The following is a 19009-nucleotide window of genomic DNA, read 5'->3' as shown; positions in this document are numbered from 1 at the left end:
CCATCAGATATCCTGAACATCCAGCCCCCAAATTTCCCAATGTTTCAGCACATCCCACCCAACCCGCTTGAGCCGACGCCGGTAGAGCACATCTCCCTCTCCGACTTGCCCCTTGTTTATGCAATTTACCACGTTCCCGAGGGCAATACCTGAAACCGCGTTGTCTTTGCCTGGGAATGTATATGCGTGGCTGGGCTGGGATGGAGGTGCGGGTTGCTGTACTCCATTGGCTGGTACCGGGGGAGGGTGCGGAGGTTTGGAGCTGTAGTAGCCCTGGAGCTGGGCTTGGACGTGGGAGTCGGTGGGCGGGGTGGCGGCTGTTGTTGCCATTGTCGAGACGGAGGAGGCTCTGGATGGGGTGGTTGGGAATTGTGGATTTGAGGTTATTGTTGTTGTTGTGGAGGTGGAGGTGGAGGTGGAGGTGGAGATGATTGGAGTAGAAGGGGATGAGAGCGTATTTTGATTGGGATTGGGATTGATATTGATATGCGGATTGAGAGAGTGTTTGGGAATTTTATCGTTATTATCGCTACTGTGGTCGTCGCTATCTGATAGCCGTTTCCGCTTTCCTAGCGGGGATACAGGAGAAGGAGTTGGATGGTATATATTTGATGCCTGCTGAGGTCGCACAACGCCATCAGGCGGAGAGATTTTCACACCCAGCGGTTGATTATTTGAAATAGCATCTACCGCATAATGGTATTTCAATTCAATTGCATTTTCGTCTATCAAGAGGATTGCTTGGGTAGCCTCGGATGCAGGAATGGTATATAATTCACCCAACTCCCATGCTTTCCAGCCAAGGCCGATTATTTGCAGTGTTCCGAAAACTTCCATGTCTGCGAGTGTCACGCCCATTGCTTCGTTATGGATGCGGTCATCCATATCAACCACTTCAGCGATGGTGCGTGGATTAATTTCTGGCGTTTGTGGCGCATTGGCGTTGACAGCCCCATTTGACGGTGAGGTATGGTTGCCATTTGAGTCTGAAGCGGAGTAAGGAGTCGGGATAAGCAGTCTAAGTGCAACAAGTTTTCGTAAAAATGGGAGGAGTAAGCTGAGCGTTTCCATGCTGGACATCTCAGTTGCTAGAGCAAGCTGTTCTAACTGCGGACTTGCGCGTACAAGGCGTGCAATTTGGGGAGGAGTTAGAATCCATCTGGAAGGGAGGAGGAGGTGTCTAAGCGAGGACCCAAGGCTAGTTGTTATTTCTTGAATAAATGGGTCGCGAAGGTGGGGTGGAAAATTAGATCTAGTCTGTGCTGAGTCCGGTCTGAAGTTGATGATATGTACCATAGCGCTGGGGGTTTCGCTATTAGCTGAACCTGATCTCCTCCACCCGACAGACGAAGAATCCGGCGTCAGAATCGAGGAAGACTGCGAGGAGTTTCGTGGGCTGTTAATGTAATCCCCTGGGCTCCGGATACCATTCACCAGATATAACCTTTCCAAGGCTTTGAGGTAGCTAAGGTATTCGCAAACTCTTTTGTCCATACGGTCAAGTCGCATGGACTTTATATTCAGCGCGAAATTCGGCGTCGGCCAGCTATATTCCACGAAGGACATTGTATCAGCCCCGCTGGTAGGTGTTGTCAGCACAGTAATTTCTTCGAGCATGGAATAATCAACGCCAGACATGATTTCCTCCCTATGGAGCGCGTATAGGTTATGGAATGCAATCTTTCTGAGCTTCAGTGGCGATTTAGCAACAATGCACTTGCGAAAATAGTCAGAAAGCTGGACGCTCGCCTCCTGCGCCTCCCGCATCCGGGGAGACCAGTGTAGCCTCAGCTCCCGCAGCTTTTTGCTTTGATGTAGCAAAGTAGATATGTCGTCGGGGTAACAAAGGGGATCAATATCCGTAACCTTCAGAGAACGTAGATGAGGCATCGCAGGAAGAATAGCAGTTGGCCGAGGATGCCGGCTCGATGGAAACCGTACTGTTAAAGACTTCAGCTTAGGAAGCTGAGCAAGACCCTGATAAACCGTCTCCAACATTTTCGTATTTAGCTCCCAGCTATTTTTCCCAATCAGCCTATCGACATTCCCTGTTCCTCCTTTTGGCGTTCGACGCCGGATAGGACAGCATACCTGACTGATTCTAACCCTGGCATCTTATCCACCGCCGCCCTCACCACGATACTGAGCATCATCGAAGAATCCGGCACTCTGCCTACTCTCGCATGCTCCTCCAACTCATTCTCCCTCCACTCACCCCGCAGGGTCAGAGACCGGACTAGCCCACCCACATTTCGACTCACAACCGCATTGAGGGCCATGGAAAATGGGCTAGCACTGCCGCATCCCTCCACATATTCGTCGCGGTACCGGATTTTATCGTACGAAGTGAGCGTGAGGTCTTTGTAAAGTTGTGGGAGCGCCATGTAGTTCAAAACTCGACATGTACAACAGAGGCGTGCGAGGTCTGCAACATCGTCTAGCTGGGGGTGAGATTAAAGATATTTTTCAGATTTAGCAAAGAATAGGCCTCGATGGCTAAAAGAAGGTGGGGAGGGAAATTCGCAACCAAAGAACAACAGCATATAGGTACTTACATTCGCCAGGAGCATGGCAATAATATTCAAAGGCAGTGTCAAAAGCCCAGCTCGCTGACGGGCAAGGGCGAGGTACCCCCCAGCAGCTGCAAACATGTTTGCATGGACGTTCGACATCTTCTAGCGACGGAGCTCATGGAGATCGTTCGCAGTCAGTGGGTCGAGATGGACGCGTGCACCAAATCTCGCCTTCTCACTCACAGCTGGAGGAGGTGATGGGAAATGTGGTTGATGCTGTGGTCGTTCGATGTTTGCCTTGGTTTCGATATTTTGCGGTCAAAAAGGCAGGCTGCAATGGATGATGTAATGGAGGCCAACCGGACCCGGTCTCACACCCCGGCTGGGATCGCGCGGCGTTCATCCAGTAGGTAGCACGATCAGAATTATATTTCATACCATCGCATGAGGGTCTCGTTCTTCGTGCGCCTGTCTTAAACACTTCGCAGGAAGTTAATGCCTTTTCAGTCTATTCCAAGAATTGAAATTAAAATTGAAAAATGAAAGTAAATAAACAAAAACAAAAACAAAAACAAAAATACAAAATACAAAATACAAATACAAATACAAATAAAACACCACACCCCTATGCCTATTGAGTGGTGCTAAATAAATATCATGGAGACAAATAAATATATGTGTATATATATATAGCAAAAAATAACCTAATGACCCAAGATCTAATGATAAATTATCCATCCAAAAGTATCCAGCAGAGGCCAGCCCTTAACCCAATCCCTAAAAGAGAAGCCCAAGACACCCCCCAAAAATGCCGTACACCGCACATGTATATACCCCAATTGTTGTAAAGATTTGCCCACCAAGAAGTTCACATCCAAAACGAAAACTCCGCGCTAAAGTGCAAAAGCAGATAAAGCGTCATAAGACAACAACAGAAAGGCGCTCGCTAACCTCAGAAGTAAACTCCGGCCGAAGAGCGAAATTTCACACGGCTAGGTACGAACGAGGGCGGGCCATATTATATATTGGCCCGAATTTTAATATATATATTTTTTCTTTTTTTGTTTGGTTTGCTTTTAATTCTCTGCTTCCCAAGAACCTATGTGTCGCACATAGTGTCAATGTCAGCGCTGGGTTCCAAGATCCGGATCGCTGGGGTTACAATGCCCATCTCGGTCGTGACTAGGGCCTGAAAAGGAAATATTTCGACGAGTCACGGGGCGGACAGAAGATGACGATGGAGCCATTGGCTCTGTCGCAGCAGGCGTATGAAGTTCCTCATCATCCCGTGGTGGTAACGCAAGAGAGGGAGCATGTTGAGAGGAAGAGGTGGACTCAGAAGAAGCAACATCACCGCCACCCTGGGGACGACGAAGACGACCACTGCTCCCGTACCGTCTGAATAATTGCATCTTCCTCTTCTGTCACCATGGACACTTCGGGCGTCGAAAAGACCCGTCGTCCGAGCCCGCCAGCCCAGTCGTGCGAATGAGGGGAGGAATGCGACCGAAGTCCTTGTGCTGAAGATAGTAAGTTTGGCAAAGTGGCATCCGTCGGAACAGACAATGGGGACGTCGCGTCTAATGCCAATGTAGTAGTGGATCTACGATGCTCGTTCGAAGGTCCAACTTGGGGTGTTTCTGTCATTGGTCCGGGTCGACTTGACGGGCCATCTCCAGTTGATGACCTGTCCAACGGCTCGATGCTTCGCCCATTGACCAAGTCTCTAGCCTGCGTTGATGACTCTATAGTAGGTCGTGACCATGTCCTTGATAATCTCGATGGTGCTGGAATTACCATGACTGGGAGATTAGAGTTGTTTCGCATATCGTGCTGGTCATCATCGGCTGATGTCTCTTGTTCTCCATCGGACCTGCTAGGTGACTGGTCCTGGGACCCCCTTGGTGGTGCAGGAATGACGGTGACGGGTAGGGGTGCTTCAGGGTCCTTCTCGCTCGACAATTTACCTTTGTCCCAGGGCCGGTAGGCTAGGATCGTGTCAAACCTAGATTTCAGATTCCACGTTTTATCATTCGCACTACTATCGTTTGCGGAGCCAGCCGTACGCGAGCCCGATTGCAAAGTGTCCGTCACTTTTGCCTGAGCTGTTGCTACTTGCGTCGGTGGAGAAGCGCGTCTTTCCTTAAATGGGTTATTTAGCACTATCCACCTGAATCCTGAGTTCACTACCGGTATTGTCGGGGAATAGTTATGGAGATCTCTATTGATAGGAGCTGGTGGGTTAGCAGGGGCCGAAAACGCCTTTGAACGATCTTCATCTGGCGAACAATCCATTCCTGCTGAAGTAAGGCTTCCAACGGAGTGGTACCGGACTCGGTAAACTGTGCTTGCAGCACTGACAGTATCCGTTCGACTGACAGGGGTTGCCGTATTTGGGGGAGGCGTGGGATGGACATCGTCACTCCTATTAGCAGATACGCCATTTGGTGCTGTAGCTGCCGTGACCTTTGACTTCCTGGTCCTTCTCCGGGCTTTAGGTAAGCGGCTCTGGAACGTTACTCGAGTCTTCAGCGGTCGATGGGTTAGACCCATAACGCCTCCCCATCTTGAACCAGAACTTGCACTTCCTCCATCATCATATTTATCGTTATGCGAACCGGGCCAATCGACCTCCTGGGATGGAGTAACCTCCAGCATTTCGTCGCCGTCAAAAATCTCTCGCCCTAGAATCCCATCTTTCCTCTCGTCTCTTTCAAGTGCCTCAATGCGTTCGACCCACTCCCAAACAACCACACTCGCCGCTGCTGCCCCAACCCAGCGAATATACTCACCCCAGCCGGCAACGTTAGGTTTCGAAAGATCTAATACAAAGAAAACAATAGGGATAACAACTGAAACGAGAGATAACAGAGCCACCAGGCAAATGTTGCGCATTTTAGGATGGAAGAAAGCAAAGCGATGTTTAGAGAGGCCGTAAAAAATAACCCAGGCAGCGTATAATAAACTTAAAGATAGATCGAAGAGGTAATTGAGAGCTGGTATGGCCTCAACAATATGACTAGGTCGGATCGCAGCGGATGGACGGCCGAGAAAGCTGTTGAGAATACTGAATATTACATCCAGCACTATCAACGCAAAACCTGTCCATTTGATGATTACCTTTTCCTTATGGCGTGGAAACAAGCGAATCAAAGTCTGGACCTGCGCAAGCCAAAGAAAAGTGCTCGAAATAATGCGGACGACGCGAATCTCAACACCGCCAACAACTTCTTCCGTCAGTGCGCTCGAGTCCATGTATCCTCGATCATATTGCTCTTTGGCAACACGGAAGGAGTCCGCCGTCGCAATGGTAAGGGATATTGCAGTGGTAATGGCAGCCACTTTCTGTAACCACGGCCGACCACCAACCCCGATTACGGACGAGCTTCCATACGAGCCACTTAACCGTCTACGCCGGCCCAGGAAGCTCCCACCACCTCGACCACCGATGAAGAACGTGCGAGGGGTTATGAACAGGATGATGACGAGAAGGTAACTGATAACTGTGGCTGTAGCAATGACATACATCTGCGGAGAGGTGGAGGCGTAGAATGGTTCATCCATGTCAGCAATTGAGGTTGGATTGTCGAGGGTGATGATCGGCACATCCGTGCATGACTGTTTGAAGATGGCATTTTCCGTTAAGGTAATAGTGAGTGTATCGTTAATGATGATGGTTCCTATAAATACAAGCAAGACCATGAGAACCAATACGTGAAAATATCATCATCTGAGCTGGTAAATAAGGAAGGTTGGTCTGCTCTCTTTCACCTACCTCCTTTGCCCAATTTGGTAGACGGGCAAACCGGGTCAGAGCGGTCTGACTCATTGCGAGCCAGCAACCACCCTACAAAACTCATAACGTCCAGTGCCCGCAGTCCGCGGCGTTGTTCTCGAGTGCCATCCACACATTCGGGATGGCTTTTGGTGCAAAGAGCAGATCAGGCGATGGTTGGTGAAAGCGAGGGGTTTATCGGTATCCCGCGGTTTATAGCCCTTCCAATCCCACCCAGCGCTCTGTTATATACCAATTTCCCGTCTCCGCCAAAAGTCTTTTATGCCAGTGATGGTGGAAAGGGATCGTTCGCGCAGCGCTGATTCCAATGCCGTTGGGGCTGGATGGGAGAATGAGGAGGTTTTGGTTTAGGACCAACAGCCACGACCAGGCTTGTTCTCGCGCGTCTGTGTATATCTGGGGAACACAGGTGCGACTTGGTATTCCAACCGCCTGTAGGGGCAAAGCAAGATAAGGCGATACGCTGGTAGCCACTAGAAATGAGCGTCTTAGGTAGCGGTAGTGAAACTATTGCGGCCAGCCGAAACGAAATAATCTGTTGGTTCACATGTGTAAGATAAGGAATAAACATTCATCAGAGAAAAAGAAAAAGGCGCGAGAGCAAAGAACGGGAGAAAGTTAGGAGGAGTCTCTGTAGTTCGCAGCAGATATGGGTTTACCTGGTGGGCAGCAGAGGGGGAGACGGAGATGTCCCCAGGTCGATGTTCTAGTCCCGAATAGGCATCTGTGGATCCTGCGGCTCATGGGTGTTTAGTCAGCCTTGGGTACACGGGATCACCGAGTAATCGCCAGTTTAGGTTAGTGCCATCAATAGAAACCCAGTACAGCCAATAGAATGTCGCAAAAGTCGCCCGCCAGTGGATCCTTCGATAATTTAAGGTTTACAAAGCTTATAATGCCAAGACATAGTGTCCAGGATCTTGGCATTTCTTAAGGCCATTTTGCTCTCCAGGCGCGGATAGCTACAGGCCTGGCCATTATTATTTGATAAATGGACCAATGCTGAGAACTAAATTGGCCTAGTGCGCTTCCAAGCTGAGTTGGCGCTGCAACTGAAAAAGGGTGACGATGATTGCCAAAGTGTCCTAATAGACAAATCTATTATACATATTTCCACGTAGCCAAGAAGTGGTACAGAGACCAAGATGATGGTAACAAAAAAGGAAAGGAACATACAGTCATTAGATAAAGAGTGCATGTGTTAATGCCAAAGTAAGTAAAGAACTGGTTCCATTAGGAGTTAGGAATGAGAATAGCCTTTGAAATATGCAATGGTGCAAAATCTGGGTCCCCCGGATAAACAGAGGCGGGTACGGGTGGAAGCTAAATAAAACATTATACATGAACCAAAAATTGTTTAAAAGGAAAAAAGCCAATAAAAGGAAAAAAGCCAATAAAAGGGGGAAGAATAATCTGTTGAAAAGTAGTTCCAAACTGGAATAAGGGGGTATCTGATGGAGATCAATAAATTCAAACTTGTGTTCGTTTCAATCATCTGGGGTGGGTATGGTAGTTAGTAATTAATTTAAGTGCCGGAAAGAGCTAGGAAAATTGAGAAGATGTGTCGGATAAATGGGCCAGCGTAAAGAGACACGAGGTGACGGGGATAAACTGTAGCACAAAGTCGGCCGTTATATAAAATTTTTGGTTTCTATGATAGGCTGGTATCGATCGGGCCTTGGATGGGGGAATAGGAGAGGAACAATCGTGATATCAAGGACTATCGGTATGGTACGCGATCTTAGATTTCGAAGCGCTAAAGATGGAGAAGTCAATCACCGCGGCGGCGGACTGAAGGTCATATGGCTAGGCGGAAGGTATGGTGTTGACACGGTCTCTCGGACGCCTTCTTCTCTCGTCTTGATTTCTCTCTCGTCTTGGATGAGTGTGCAGCATGTACAGCATGTCGCTCGAACGCAGTCTGATGGAATGCTGCCAGGGATTCCGTACGCACGGCGTATGCGGGAGTGTTGAACTGATGCTAACAACCCTGTTTGATGTTTTTCTCTGGTTAGTTCTATGGGATGGCTGGGGTACAACGGGGAATTTGAGGGTATGGTATGAGAGGTCATAAAAAGGAACTGTGAGAGAAGCGCAGAGTGGAGCAGATACATACATTGGCATCCACAGAGCAGAGCCATCGCAGTACAAGACGCATTGCATGTTTCATAGCCAAGTAAATTCGTAGGATCCTTTCGGTCTGACTTTCTGTTCAGTCGGTACTGTGTTCGGCCATACAGAATACATGGACAAAAGAGTCCCAAGCAGCAGGTGCCTATATCCGAGCAGTCGCAAAGCCCATAGTTCCATGTATCGCCTTTCAATCGTTGAGTTGGATGCGGCACTTGGCCAGGGAAATGGCTCAAATCGTAGGTGTCCGGTATTGTAATTGGGGTCATGGGGTAAGAAGGCTTGATAGATTTAGGTCCGGGTTTGGTGAAAGAAGTATGTGATTCCAGTGGATTGGTGTCGGGCAGGATGGCCATGTCCTTTTCCCGTCGTTCTTGTTCCTGGGCGGCTGAAAGGGGCTTGTTTGCGAACTGGTCGTGTGACGGTAAGACGGCGATGCTGGGAGGGGGCTGAGGAAACGGCGCGACTTTCGAGTCGCGAGGGGCAATTGTCGTATGCTCTGGATTACTATCTGCGTATGGAGCAAACTGTGCCGGGTGCTCTGATAATGGCGGAGCTGTTTGTGTGTGAGCGTGCAGGGAGGCGGATTTCTCGGGCACATCGTGATGCACAATCGTCGGCATATTCGACGATGAGCGGGTATGAGCGTAGTGATCGAGCGGTGGCGGTAGAGGCTGGTCTGCCGCATTCACAGGCAGCGAGGGATGTCTCTGCTGCTGATCTTGTGGGGGAAATGTCGGCGCATGGAACTCAGCTGGAGTGTTTAGGTACGAATACCGGTTGCGGGAGTTCTGAGGCTCATAATTATTATTATCCGCAATAAGAACCTGCACTTGCGGCCTCATGCTGTACGGCGCTGGTTTGTCAAGAAGAAACAACAACGATCACAACAATCACGGCACAAAAGAACAAGGATATGTTCACCAGCGACACCTGGAAGCAGGGGGGCCTCCGTGGTATTCGCTGAACTTGCTGTTTCACTGGCGGTACCCCAGGAGATATACATGCATTCAGCTACGATAGCCCTGGAAGAGGTCAGTCTCTGGTGGTTGCAAGGGGCATCGTCAGCGCTTCGTGATACAGATGTGGAATGGCGGTTATATACATACTCAAAATCTCGATATCCGCGACCCTGTGGCAATTGCGAATGATGGAAAGGCTGATCAAGAGCTGGAACAGAAAATCAAGCAACAGAAGCTCGAACAACCGCCACGGCCTCGAAAAGGGTTGGTTGGCAGTTGCTAGTTAGCTCGCTCTCTCCTACGCTACGTCTACGGAGTAGATCAACAGCCTAACAAGGATCGGGATCAACAGCTCTCGACAGCAGAACGAGGCTCGCTGTGTTTGTCCGATCGGTTTGGGTCTGATGGGGGCTGAGTTAAAAATAATAACAACAACTGCACGAGAGGGAAAACATGAGGGAACACACGCACACGGTATCAAGTGGTCAAGTTGGGGGCGCTTTTGAAAGCTTTGAAAAGAATAAAAAACTAGAAATGCGCGGGAGTCCGGCTTCAATTTACCATTAATAATTATCTGTCTTTCTCCGCTCCATTCTCCTTGTCAAGAAACTTGCACCAATGGTTGGTTTATTGGCCTGGGGCACTCTGCACAAGACGAGTCTTGTAGACATGGCTCTGTCCGGGGAATGGACGGCTTCTCCCGAGCCACCCACCCCCCTCCCCTCTGCAGAGGAGCAAGCAACCCCCGGCTTGGAGATTCGTGAGCGAGCCATTATTATTTGACGAATCGCCGCCTGCAAGCCATCTGTTGGTGCTGGCTGTGGGGTGGCCACTTGCGGCCACAACAGTCACAGCAAAAACGGTGACGCCTCAGCCAGTTAGTTATAAGTTTAGCCGCTGTGGTTGGCTCTCCTGGCCCCTCGCAGTTTGGTACGCCCCAAGCAAGGATGCGACGAAGTTCCTGTGCCTCATATATTGGAGGGGAGGGGTGTTGTGCGAAGAGTTTTGAACAGATAGTTACCTTCGTAAGCTAATATCTAGGCATGGCATATGGCAAGCAGTGGTAAAATATATAAAAACCCCATCACCAGAGCCTGAATCCCACAGGCTCGAATGATCGCCTATCCTATCTATTCAAGTGGTGAGTCCTTTGCTGCTGGCTCTTATGCGCCCAAAGGCCTAAATACAGGAGCGCCTTAAATCGGCATCTCATCTCTCAAAGAATAATTCTTGTTAACCGCCTGCCAAGCGACGAACATTCGATTCATCACCATCAAAGAACCATGGGGCCCGCACGGATGGCGAAATATTGTGCATATTCCCGATATAAACAGAAGAATCTCCGAGACATGGCTTCTCCAGCAACTGACGAGGGGGAGCTGTGGTGTTTATCACAATGTCTTGGTAAACCGCTCCCCGCCCGGCCTTTCAAAGGAAATCAAGAGACCTTAGAGACCGGATTATTTAAACAAGGGTGGCAAACCTGGGTGAACCACGATGGCGGGAGCTAGGGGGAGAGATGCTCTCCCTACTCCCTACTCCGTAGTTATTTACTCCGTACAGAGGAAACAGAACAATGACAGGGGGGTCATGCGATCCCCGTCCGGCGATGATTCGATATTTAATGCGCGCGTGTGCTTTGAGGGTGTTTTGGTGATTGAAGTCAGAACTAAGGCAGAACTAACGCGGTTCTTTCACGCTTTATTCAAAGCTTCATTCGTGCCTATGATTGCCCTGCCCACACTCCTGGCATACGGGCGAACTTGTCATCGCATCACAAAGCCAAGGGGGGCCTCTCGTTGAAAATGGTTTATTTACCGTAAGACATAGCCCTAGACACACACACTGAATCTCAATATCTCGTCCACCGTGAGACTATATCTACGGCTCTTCTCTACCGACTAGTAGACAATCTGACCCCAGGAAATATATATAACTGGAGCAACCTGGGAACCCCTTTGACAAAATAAACAAGTTTTCAATCATCAACCTATTTACCTGCCAGCCAGGGGAAGCGCCCCGCTTGCACTTTAAGGATTTGCTGCATTTTTCATTTGGTTCTGAATGAAGTCCATGCATGCGTTCTGTGCTCACTACAAACAAACCATCATTCCTCTTATCATCGTCGTTTTTGCTACATGATTTCCAGGAGGCATCAGAGTAACCCATAATGATACTCCAACTGTACCGTCTACCCACCACAAGTCTGTCACTTCTTTTAACGTCTTCTCATACCAATTGGCGAATATCTCTTATGGCTGCGGCGCCCTTTAGCGCCCACAATGTCCAGTGATTGCCTTTCAAATGTGTACGTCAAAAGGGTTGTGTCTTCTCGCCTCCAACATGGAGTACGTGCGCTCGATTTTGCGGCAAAACATACCAAATTGAAACATGTCAGTTTGTCCAGATTGACAACGATACCATCCATGCAGACCTCAACCTGGCTAATAAATGTGTTGATACACAATGGCAGGTTATCTGGGTTTTGCTTAATTGGGGGTTCGCGGGTTGGCACCCTAAGTATTAGGAATATACCAAGCCATGTTAACTAACTACATGGTGTTCAAATGGCGACTGTGGGCTGGAGACGATGGAAAAGATTGTTCCCTCAATATCCTGTTGAACTTGTAAGTTGGACGGGTATTTCAAACCAATACCCTATACAGAGGCTATCTCTTCTGATCCGTATTTTTACTGTACGAAGTGTTTTAAACTATCCAATGGTAAGCGGTTAGTTCCCTAATTCCATGACTTGACCGTTCGCGTTTCCTTTCTTTTGGAAACATATCCCTATGAATACCAGTCGTCCTGCTGAGATTCTTTGGCGACACGGTCACTGGCTGCTAAGGGATGATACCCCAATTCTGAATCTGCAATGGAGGCGTGCTTCAAGTATGAGTGATAAGTGCTGATATTAACCGCCAGAGAGAGAGTGTTCAGAGTGTTCAGGGTGGGGTGGAGAAGTTTGATTTTTCTAGTTAAAAACACGGAGTGGAAAGCAGAAACCAAAAACCGCGACAGCAATAGTTCATTACGTGCATACCCTCATTTCCTGTTCAGTTCACGTATAATTGTATCTCTCAACGGCTAGAAGAGGCGAGAAAACGAATAATGGGATCGGGTGACGGAAATACCTTGGTAGCCTTCATCAAGCCCAATATTTTTCGTCTTGTTCCAGCAGGTGGGTCATTCACCCCCCTCTACCTCCCCCAATCTCATGAGGCAAAAAAAGAAAGTCTCGCAAAGAGACAATGGACGCATCGCAAACAAAACCTAGCCAGGCAAATTCAACCTATCCTACCCATCATTCGCCAAAGACCTAATCAATAGCGCAAACTCCTTCCCTACCCACTCCACATACGACTTCCATGCACGGTGATCCCCAGATGTCTCCGCGGTCGGGAACGCCTTCTGCAACTCCCGCGTAATCTTCAATACCCCCAGCGACGCACCCTGCGCCTTCTCAAGTTCCTGCTTAACTGCGTTTTCCTTAGGTTTAGTTGAGAGGACCTTGCGCAATGGTGCACTGAGGTCGTCGAGGCGGGCGCGAGTCTCATCCGGTGCGAGCGTAATTAGTTTAGAGATCATTAGGTTGGATATGGTGCGGATGTCCTGCTCGTCTCCGATGCCGGTGATGATTCGGTCGAAGATTTCGGAGATGTTCATGGTGTTGAAGGCTATTTCTAGACATGCGTAGAGCGTTTCGTAGGCGCTCTGTTTTTGTGGTTCGAAGTTGTTAGCAGAGTAAGTTGGGATATAAAGTAATTTTTGCTCCTGGGGTGATTCCGCTCACCTTTCGAACTTCTAGACCATCATCGACTCTATGTCTAAAGGGGCCCATTTGAACTTCCCTGACAAGTGTAGGGTTGATTAGGGTATCGTTGATAACTGCGGGTAAGATTTTGTTGAGATGTGGGACGATGAGGTTAGTCTTGTTGTGGATGGCGGAATTCACGGTAGTTAGGGCTAGACGATGATTTCCAAGATCCGTATCGTTCAGCATGGAGACCAACACTGGAATGATCAGTGGGCGCAGGACGTCGTTGTAGGCATCGCTAGCGTCGGCAAGGGTGTACCGGAAAGCTGATATGACTGTGCCTCTGATAGCAGGGTTTTCATTTGACAGGTATTCCTAAGAAGAGTATTTGGTTAGTGACAATCGCGTGCATCAACTGCGTTCTGCTGGTTGCTTTACCTGAAGTAAGGGGATATAGGAGGTCGGCTCGATGAGAGCCAATCTTCCAATACATTCCGCGCCCACTGCGCGGTTATCTTCGTCATCAGAAGCTGTGAGGAGTCGCTGCCAAAGGCGTGTGGCAAATGGTGCGACGTCAGGCCGGACACTTTCAGGATGTTGTAGGATCTCCTTTAGAGAATGGAGAAGGAGATACTTTGACGATGTGGACTTCTCCAGACCTTCTAGGATAACTGGGAGATATGTTTTGATATTGCTCGCGCCAGCATTTCCAAGGGCGATGGCAGCGGAGAGCCGTACTTTGTCAGACTTGGAATTGAAATTCGAGATAAAAGTTTCGGGAACTAAGGGACACGCAGATCCCATGCGAAGGCCAACTTCTCCCAAGACAGCGAGGGCAAGACATTTGCGTTGAGTGTCTTGCGCCGTTTGAAGTTCTGTCAGGAAGTCTTCCATTTTGACTCCAATCTTTGGACCGCCATATACAAGTAGTGTTCCAATGGTTCTTCCGACAACAGCAGGGTCTCCATTGACACCGACATCCCGTAAAAACGCCTGCATAAGTGGAGTTCCCGCTCCTTGCTCCCCGATCACTCGGACTAAAAGCAAAAATGCCTTTAGAACTGTTCCCACCAAAGGTGCCTGCACAACAGAACACAAAGCAGCCACGATTCTGCTGTTGATAAGTTGTTGCGCATTGCCAGGAATTACTTTGCCGAGGATAATGAGGGTTGGAGTGAGCAGATGAAGGTCTTCAGTATTGAGAAGAGGTAGGAGAAAGCTGGCCAGTTCTTGTATTGTCTTTTGGTCGTAGAGGGCCCGGGTATGTGGGTTCATTGCAAGACTTTTGAGCGCCTCTAAACAAGAGCCCCGTAGCGCGCGGTCGGATTTCCGAAGCTGGGTTCCAAGCTCCAGTGTCACGTCACGGACCCAGGGAGATGTGACATCGTCAGGGCCACTAGCAAGCAAAGTAATATCATCAATGGCACGAGCTGTTGCAAGCCTTGTTGTTTCGTTTCGCAGGCGTTCGACTAGCAGTGACAAGCCCGCAGCGCGCTGAACGGGTGAGATGAACTTGGACCCCTGTGCTCCGGAAGTGCGACCTAGCAATACGCCAAGGACGTGGATCGCTCGCTGACGAACTTCTAGATCAGAGCTGTTGTCCGCAATTCTCTCAACGATGATGTCGAACAACTTCTCCAACTGCGGCCCAAGGTCATGTTCAGTGGCAGATACGCGAGGTGGCGTCAAGGCCTTCTCGATTTGTTCCACGGCTCCTAGAGCTTCACTTGCAACCCTGTAATTCTTGTCATTCGCCGCGCTAACAACTCCAGGGATTAGCGCAATGAGGAACGGCAGGAGCGCATTGGACGCATGGGTCTCCGAGATCGCAGCAATTAGACTAAGAGTTTCTATCTGCAAGCTGCCAGCGCTGACGGATGATGTACCAGCAGAGACAGAAAAGCCTCCTGATAACGCAGAGGTCTTTAAGGCGTCTGCGATCGGGTCTTCAATCTGCTGTAGGAAATCGTTAAGTCCACCGTACCGAACAAGGGCAAGACTTTTCAATAGTGATATCGCGGCCTGCTTCAATGGTATTGACGCCCGTTTCCATAGCTTGACAATATTCTGGATGATACTAGGAGTCAACTTTGCAATTTCTGCCTGAGGAACCGAATTTGGTGTCGAGGGAATAGTAATTGGTGAACTCATGACAGATGAAGATGCGACCTCCGACTCCAAATCAAACAAGTTAGCATCGCTGTCCTGTCTTCTTCTCTTTCTAGATGTTTTTCCCTTTCCAAAAGCATCGGAAAAGAGTATGTCAGGATTGATCGCGGCTGAGATCTCGCCAGTTTTCCTGACAAGGCAAGTCATGCTAGCAACAACTTCTAGTTTGACTGATTCCTCTCTTTCCCTAGTGAACCTCGCGAGGAGAGCAGGTGCAATTCGTTGATATATAGGGCCGCCCTCTAGGACTTTCACACTATTCGCCTGAGTTGCGATGATTGTGTATAACACCTTGGCAGCGCATCGACGGACCTTCCAGCTCATATCATCTATGTCACTGTATCCCTCTTCCTCTTCAAAGTCATCAAAGGCATCATTGTCGTCATCGGGCTCCTCAGTTGCCCCATCATCACTACCCTCATCCTGCGTCCCACCCATTTCCTCGTCTTCAACTTCAGCTACATTGGGGTCATACTTGAGGTAACGCAACGCAGCGTCTATGGCATCACCGATGTACGGCTGCATTTCATTGCTACAAGATCCAAGTAAAGCCTCCAGCGTTACTAGGGCCGTTTCGCGTAATTCGTCTTCTTCCGGGTCGTGCTCTCCTGTATCCGACTCACCGTCTCGCATTTCATTCAGTTCTTGTTCGCTGACAGCTGAGAGCACAAAGGGGGCCAATGTCTTCAAATAAGGGCCGAATTTGGCAGGGATTGATCTAGCCAACGCTGCTATTGTCCCAATGAGATGTCGACGGTGGATTGATGTGAGGTGTGATGATCGAAAGCTTTCTATCAGTGTTGAAACGAACTTGCTGAGCTGCGCATCGGAGAAGTGTGCCAAGAGACCTGAGATGGCCGTCAACGCCCGTTTTATTACCACCGTTCCCGCGTTATCATTTTCAACAATAGCCATCACTGTCTCCTCCAGAGAAACTAGCTCCCTCTCGTTGAGCATCGGGCCAAAATTCTTCACAACTTCGATCAACACATCGAGGGCTTCGCTGCTGTATCCCTTTTCAGGATCATTTGCCAACATTCCCTTCACCGTAGATTGCCCATTAGCTGCCACGGTTTCTTCTACAAGCCTTGGAATCAAAACCTTGGATACTGCCATGTATCCTGCCTGGGATTCTCGAGAAGGAGGGGCGCCGGGATCCGGACGAGGCAAAGCTGCCAGGATGATTCTAAGTGCGGTATTGGGTACGGAGGTATCAATGGTCTGAGAGGCCGTCATGTAAGTGAGTTTGTCGATTAGGGGTGTTACTATTTCCGGAGGAAGGCGAGTGACAAGTGGTTTTAGGCTGCGTAAAGAGGTAGGAAGAAGAGAGTCATTTTTAGTCACCAAAGCTGCACTCCAAAAAAGAAATAGCATGTAGGGTGGTTTTGTTCTCCCCCGCTTCCTTTCTAGTTCAATTAGACATACCATTTCAATGCCTGGTTTTGCACCTCGCCATGTTGATCCTCGAGGGCTTTCAGCAGACCCTCCACTAGCCTTGAACATGAATGGACATCCTGGGACAGGTAGGCGGAGTTGGCTTGTTCGATGGTGGTCAACAAGTCGTTGAGGGACATGTAGCGGATATCCGGGTCAGGATCTGTCAGCTTTCCAAGCAGAGCGTTCAAACTCTGCTGGATCGTTTGTCTATCATATGCCATGGTGTTCTGTTCCCTGCGGTAAGGGGGGAGGGTGGGGTAATCAATCACTCTGGTAGTCGGCCGGATTGATGTAAGTAGTAGATGCTATCAGTGAAGGAATGTGTTAATATCCTCACAGTACGGTCGCTTGAGTACTGAGATCTACCTGGATCCAGAATTGGAGCGGGAGAACATACAGATTGAAAGCTGTGTTGCGTTGGGTGGAGGCAACGAGGGTTACCAAGTTAGCTCTGGAGCTATATGCAAATCCACATAATGTCAGGCAGCAAAGTGGGGGAAAGGAACCGGTATGGCAAGGTTGCCAGACGCTGCTGACCAGACTAGAAAATCAGCAAAAGAACCGCGCGGATGACTGTGTACAAAGAGAAGTCTTCTCTTTCTGCGTTGGAGTTGTATGTGTTGTTGGGATGGGGAGTCTTTTAGATTGTATGTAGATCAAAGAGTCCCCGCGGTTGACTAGGGCGGCGGAGAGAGTCTGTAACTGGTTGTAAGCCTTATTTAATTAACTAGACACAGTTAATTTTTATTATCCAGGTTCTACTTTTCTATCCTTAATCTTATCCAAAATAACAACATCTTGCCAACAAACAGTCCGAATCCCCTCGTTTCTTCAACCATCCCTCTCAACCTCCCAGCCTCCCTCGCTCAAAAATACCTGGAAATACCTTTCCAGTCACGTGTTCCCATGATCGGAACCTCACAGCCCAAGGTATAACGTCAGAATCGCCAAGACTTGTTTATTTACCAAACGGGGAACTTTCCACCTCCAGCCGCTTCCATTTTCTCACTCCGTCGGTCTTGCTCGTATCAATCAAGCCCGCAAGAAACATCCCAATTACACCCCCAATTATATACACCCAATTATATACCCAATTGCATCTCAATTGCAGTCGAACCACTCCAACAACGTCTCTCCTCCAGTTGCCCATCATGGTTCTCCCTCGCTCCACCCTCTTCCGCACACTGTTCACTGCCCAGCAGTCTACGAGAATAGCCGGGTCCCGAGCTTCGTCCCGGGTTTGGCAACAGGCCACAAGAAGATACGCGTCTGGCGGTAGTGAATTCAAGAAAAACAGCGACTTGCCATGGTATGTCCTATATGTATATCTTCTACAATTGAATGGCCAAAAAGCAAAGCAAATGGCCATTCAATTTCGGGGAGGGGGGAAAATCTTAAATACAGTCCCTGCTCTCATATACGGACTGCATCTATTTCGCCGGTACACAGAAGCGCTAACCATGTGCCGCGCGAGATCATTACCATTATTTTAGGATAATTGGCTCCGTTGGAATCACAGTGCCTGCCGCCTACTACCTCCTTGCCGACACCCCAAAGAACCCCGCCCACGCTGAAGTATATGTGCCCACTCCCAAGGACTCCGAAGAGCCCCATGTATCAGAAAAGCAGGCTACAAAGGAAGCTGAAGAAGAGGAAGAAACGGGCAAGACTGAGCCAGAACACGACTCTGCTCCTTCGCAAAGAGAATCGGATCAATCCGTACGCGGCAGCGAGGCGGAACCTGAGGAACCTGAGGAGAAATCCACTGCTTCCGAGTCCGTGAAGACTGCTGAGCAGGGCGAGTCTGCATCGTCAGCTCCTGCGGAGGATATTGAGTCTGAGAAGAAAGAAGTACATTAAAATGTTAATCTTATTGTCTCTGTTATAGTTTCCATAGGCAATTCCAATATATGTACAAATATGTAGAAATGTCTCTCCCATTCTGTATATGCTCATAAAGCACCTATGTATCTAATCCCTCCACACACTACAATGTAACTTCAACTCGCTCACACTATAATTTAAGAAATAAAAGTAATAATTTCACTGAGAAATATATTATTTTAAAATTACTCATTTTTTATAAGGAAAGAAATATTTACTCAATCAGTTAAATCAGCTGAATAGAATATTTTATTTATTTTATTTTCACAGTACTAAAATCTGAATAAATACTGAGTAGTGATTACATTTATTTATTCTTTAAATTAGAAAGTAATATATTATTGATGAATATATTATAAAT

General features: G+C 48.5%; 6 protein-coding genes across 10 annotated transcripts; 2 read left to right on the top strand and 4 right to left on the bottom strand.

Annotated features, from left to right (window-relative positions):
- Window positions 1-3: 3 nt before the first annotated feature.
- On the bottom strand, window positions 4-2672 carry BDCG_05043 (uncharacterized protein; the record flags this gene model as incomplete). The annotated part of the gene is made up of 3 exons (XM_045420705.1): window positions 4-2017; window positions 2092-2441; window positions 2556-2672. The coding sequence occupies 3 exons, from the start codon at window positions 2670-2672 to the stop codon at window positions 4-6; spliced, it is 2481 nt and encodes an 826-aa protein (XP_045276752.1).
- A 965-nt stretch (window positions 2673-3637) lies between these two features.
- BDCG_05042 (pH signal transduction protein PalH) lies at window positions 3638-6373 on the bottom strand (the record flags this gene model as incomplete). The annotated part of the gene is made up of 3 exons (XM_045420704.1): window positions 3638-3874; window positions 3909-6193; window positions 6289-6373. 3 exons carry the CDS (start codon window positions 6371-6373, stop codon window positions 3638-3640), a joined length of 2607 nt encoding a protein of 868 aa, XP_045276751.1.
- Window positions 6374-7617: 1244 nt separating this feature from the next.
- Window positions 7618-11114, bottom strand: BDCG_05041. 5 transcript variants are annotated; one of them, XM_045420701.1, is made up of 4 exons: window positions 9873-11114; window positions 9549-9802; window positions 8426-9481; window positions 7618-8299 (listed from the first exon to the last, which is right to left on the bottom strand). In XM_045420701.1, exons 3-4 carry the CDS (start codon window positions 9282-9284, stop codon window positions 8085-8087), a joined length of 1074 nt encoding a protein of 357 aa, XP_045281104.1. In that variant the 5' UTR covers window positions 9285-9481; window positions 9549-9802; window positions 9873-11114; the 3' UTR covers window positions 7618-8084. The 5 variants fall into 5 exon arrangements, with proteins under 5 accessions (XP_045281104.1, XP_045281105.1, XP_045281106.1 ...); XM_045420702.1 differs by having other exon boundaries at window positions 9875-11064; XM_045420703.1 differs by having other exon boundaries at window positions 9963-11064.
- On the top strand, window positions 10625-12546 carry BDCG_05040 (uncharacterized protein). The gene has a single exon (XM_045420698.1). It carries the CDS (start codon window positions 10899-10901, stop codon window positions 11202-11204), a length of 306 nt encoding a protein of 101 aa, XP_045276749.1. The 5' UTR covers window positions 10625-10898; the 3' UTR covers window positions 11205-12546.
- On the bottom strand, window positions 11830-17599 carry BDCG_05039 (Cullin binding protein CanA). The gene is made up of 5 exons (XM_045420697.1): window positions 17162-17599; window positions 16753-17069; window positions 13597-16630; window positions 13195-13533; window positions 11830-13115 (listed from the first exon to the last, which is right to left on the bottom strand). The coding sequence occupies exons 2-5, from the start codon at window positions 16983-16985 to the stop codon at window positions 12699-12701; spliced, it is 4023 nt and encodes a 1340-aa protein (XP_045276748.1). The 5' UTR covers window positions 16986-17069; window positions 17162-17599; the 3' UTR covers window positions 11830-12698.
- Window positions 17525-18925, top strand: BDCG_05038 (uncharacterized protein). Its single transcript, XM_045420696.1, has 2 exons — window positions 17525-18073; window positions 18258-18925. The coding sequence occupies exons 1-2, from the start codon at window positions 17916-17918 to the stop codon at window positions 18622-18624; spliced, it is 525 nt and encodes a 174-aa protein (XP_045276747.1). The 5' UTR covers window positions 17525-17915; the 3' UTR covers window positions 18625-18925.
- Window positions 18926-19009: the final 84 nt, after the last annotated feature.

This window comes from Blastomyces dermatitidis, assembly GCF_000003525.1.
Source record: "Blastomyces dermatitidis ER-3 genomic scaffold supercont1.5, whole genome shotgun sequence".
In the NCBI taxonomy this organism is placed as follows: domain Eukaryota; kingdom Fungi; phylum Ascomycota; class Eurotiomycetes; order Onygenales; family Ajellomycetaceae; genus Blastomyces; species Blastomyces dermatitidis.
The sequence above is the reverse complement of the archived record's forward strand: the minus strand, read 5'-3'. Positions and strand labels throughout refer to the sequence as shown.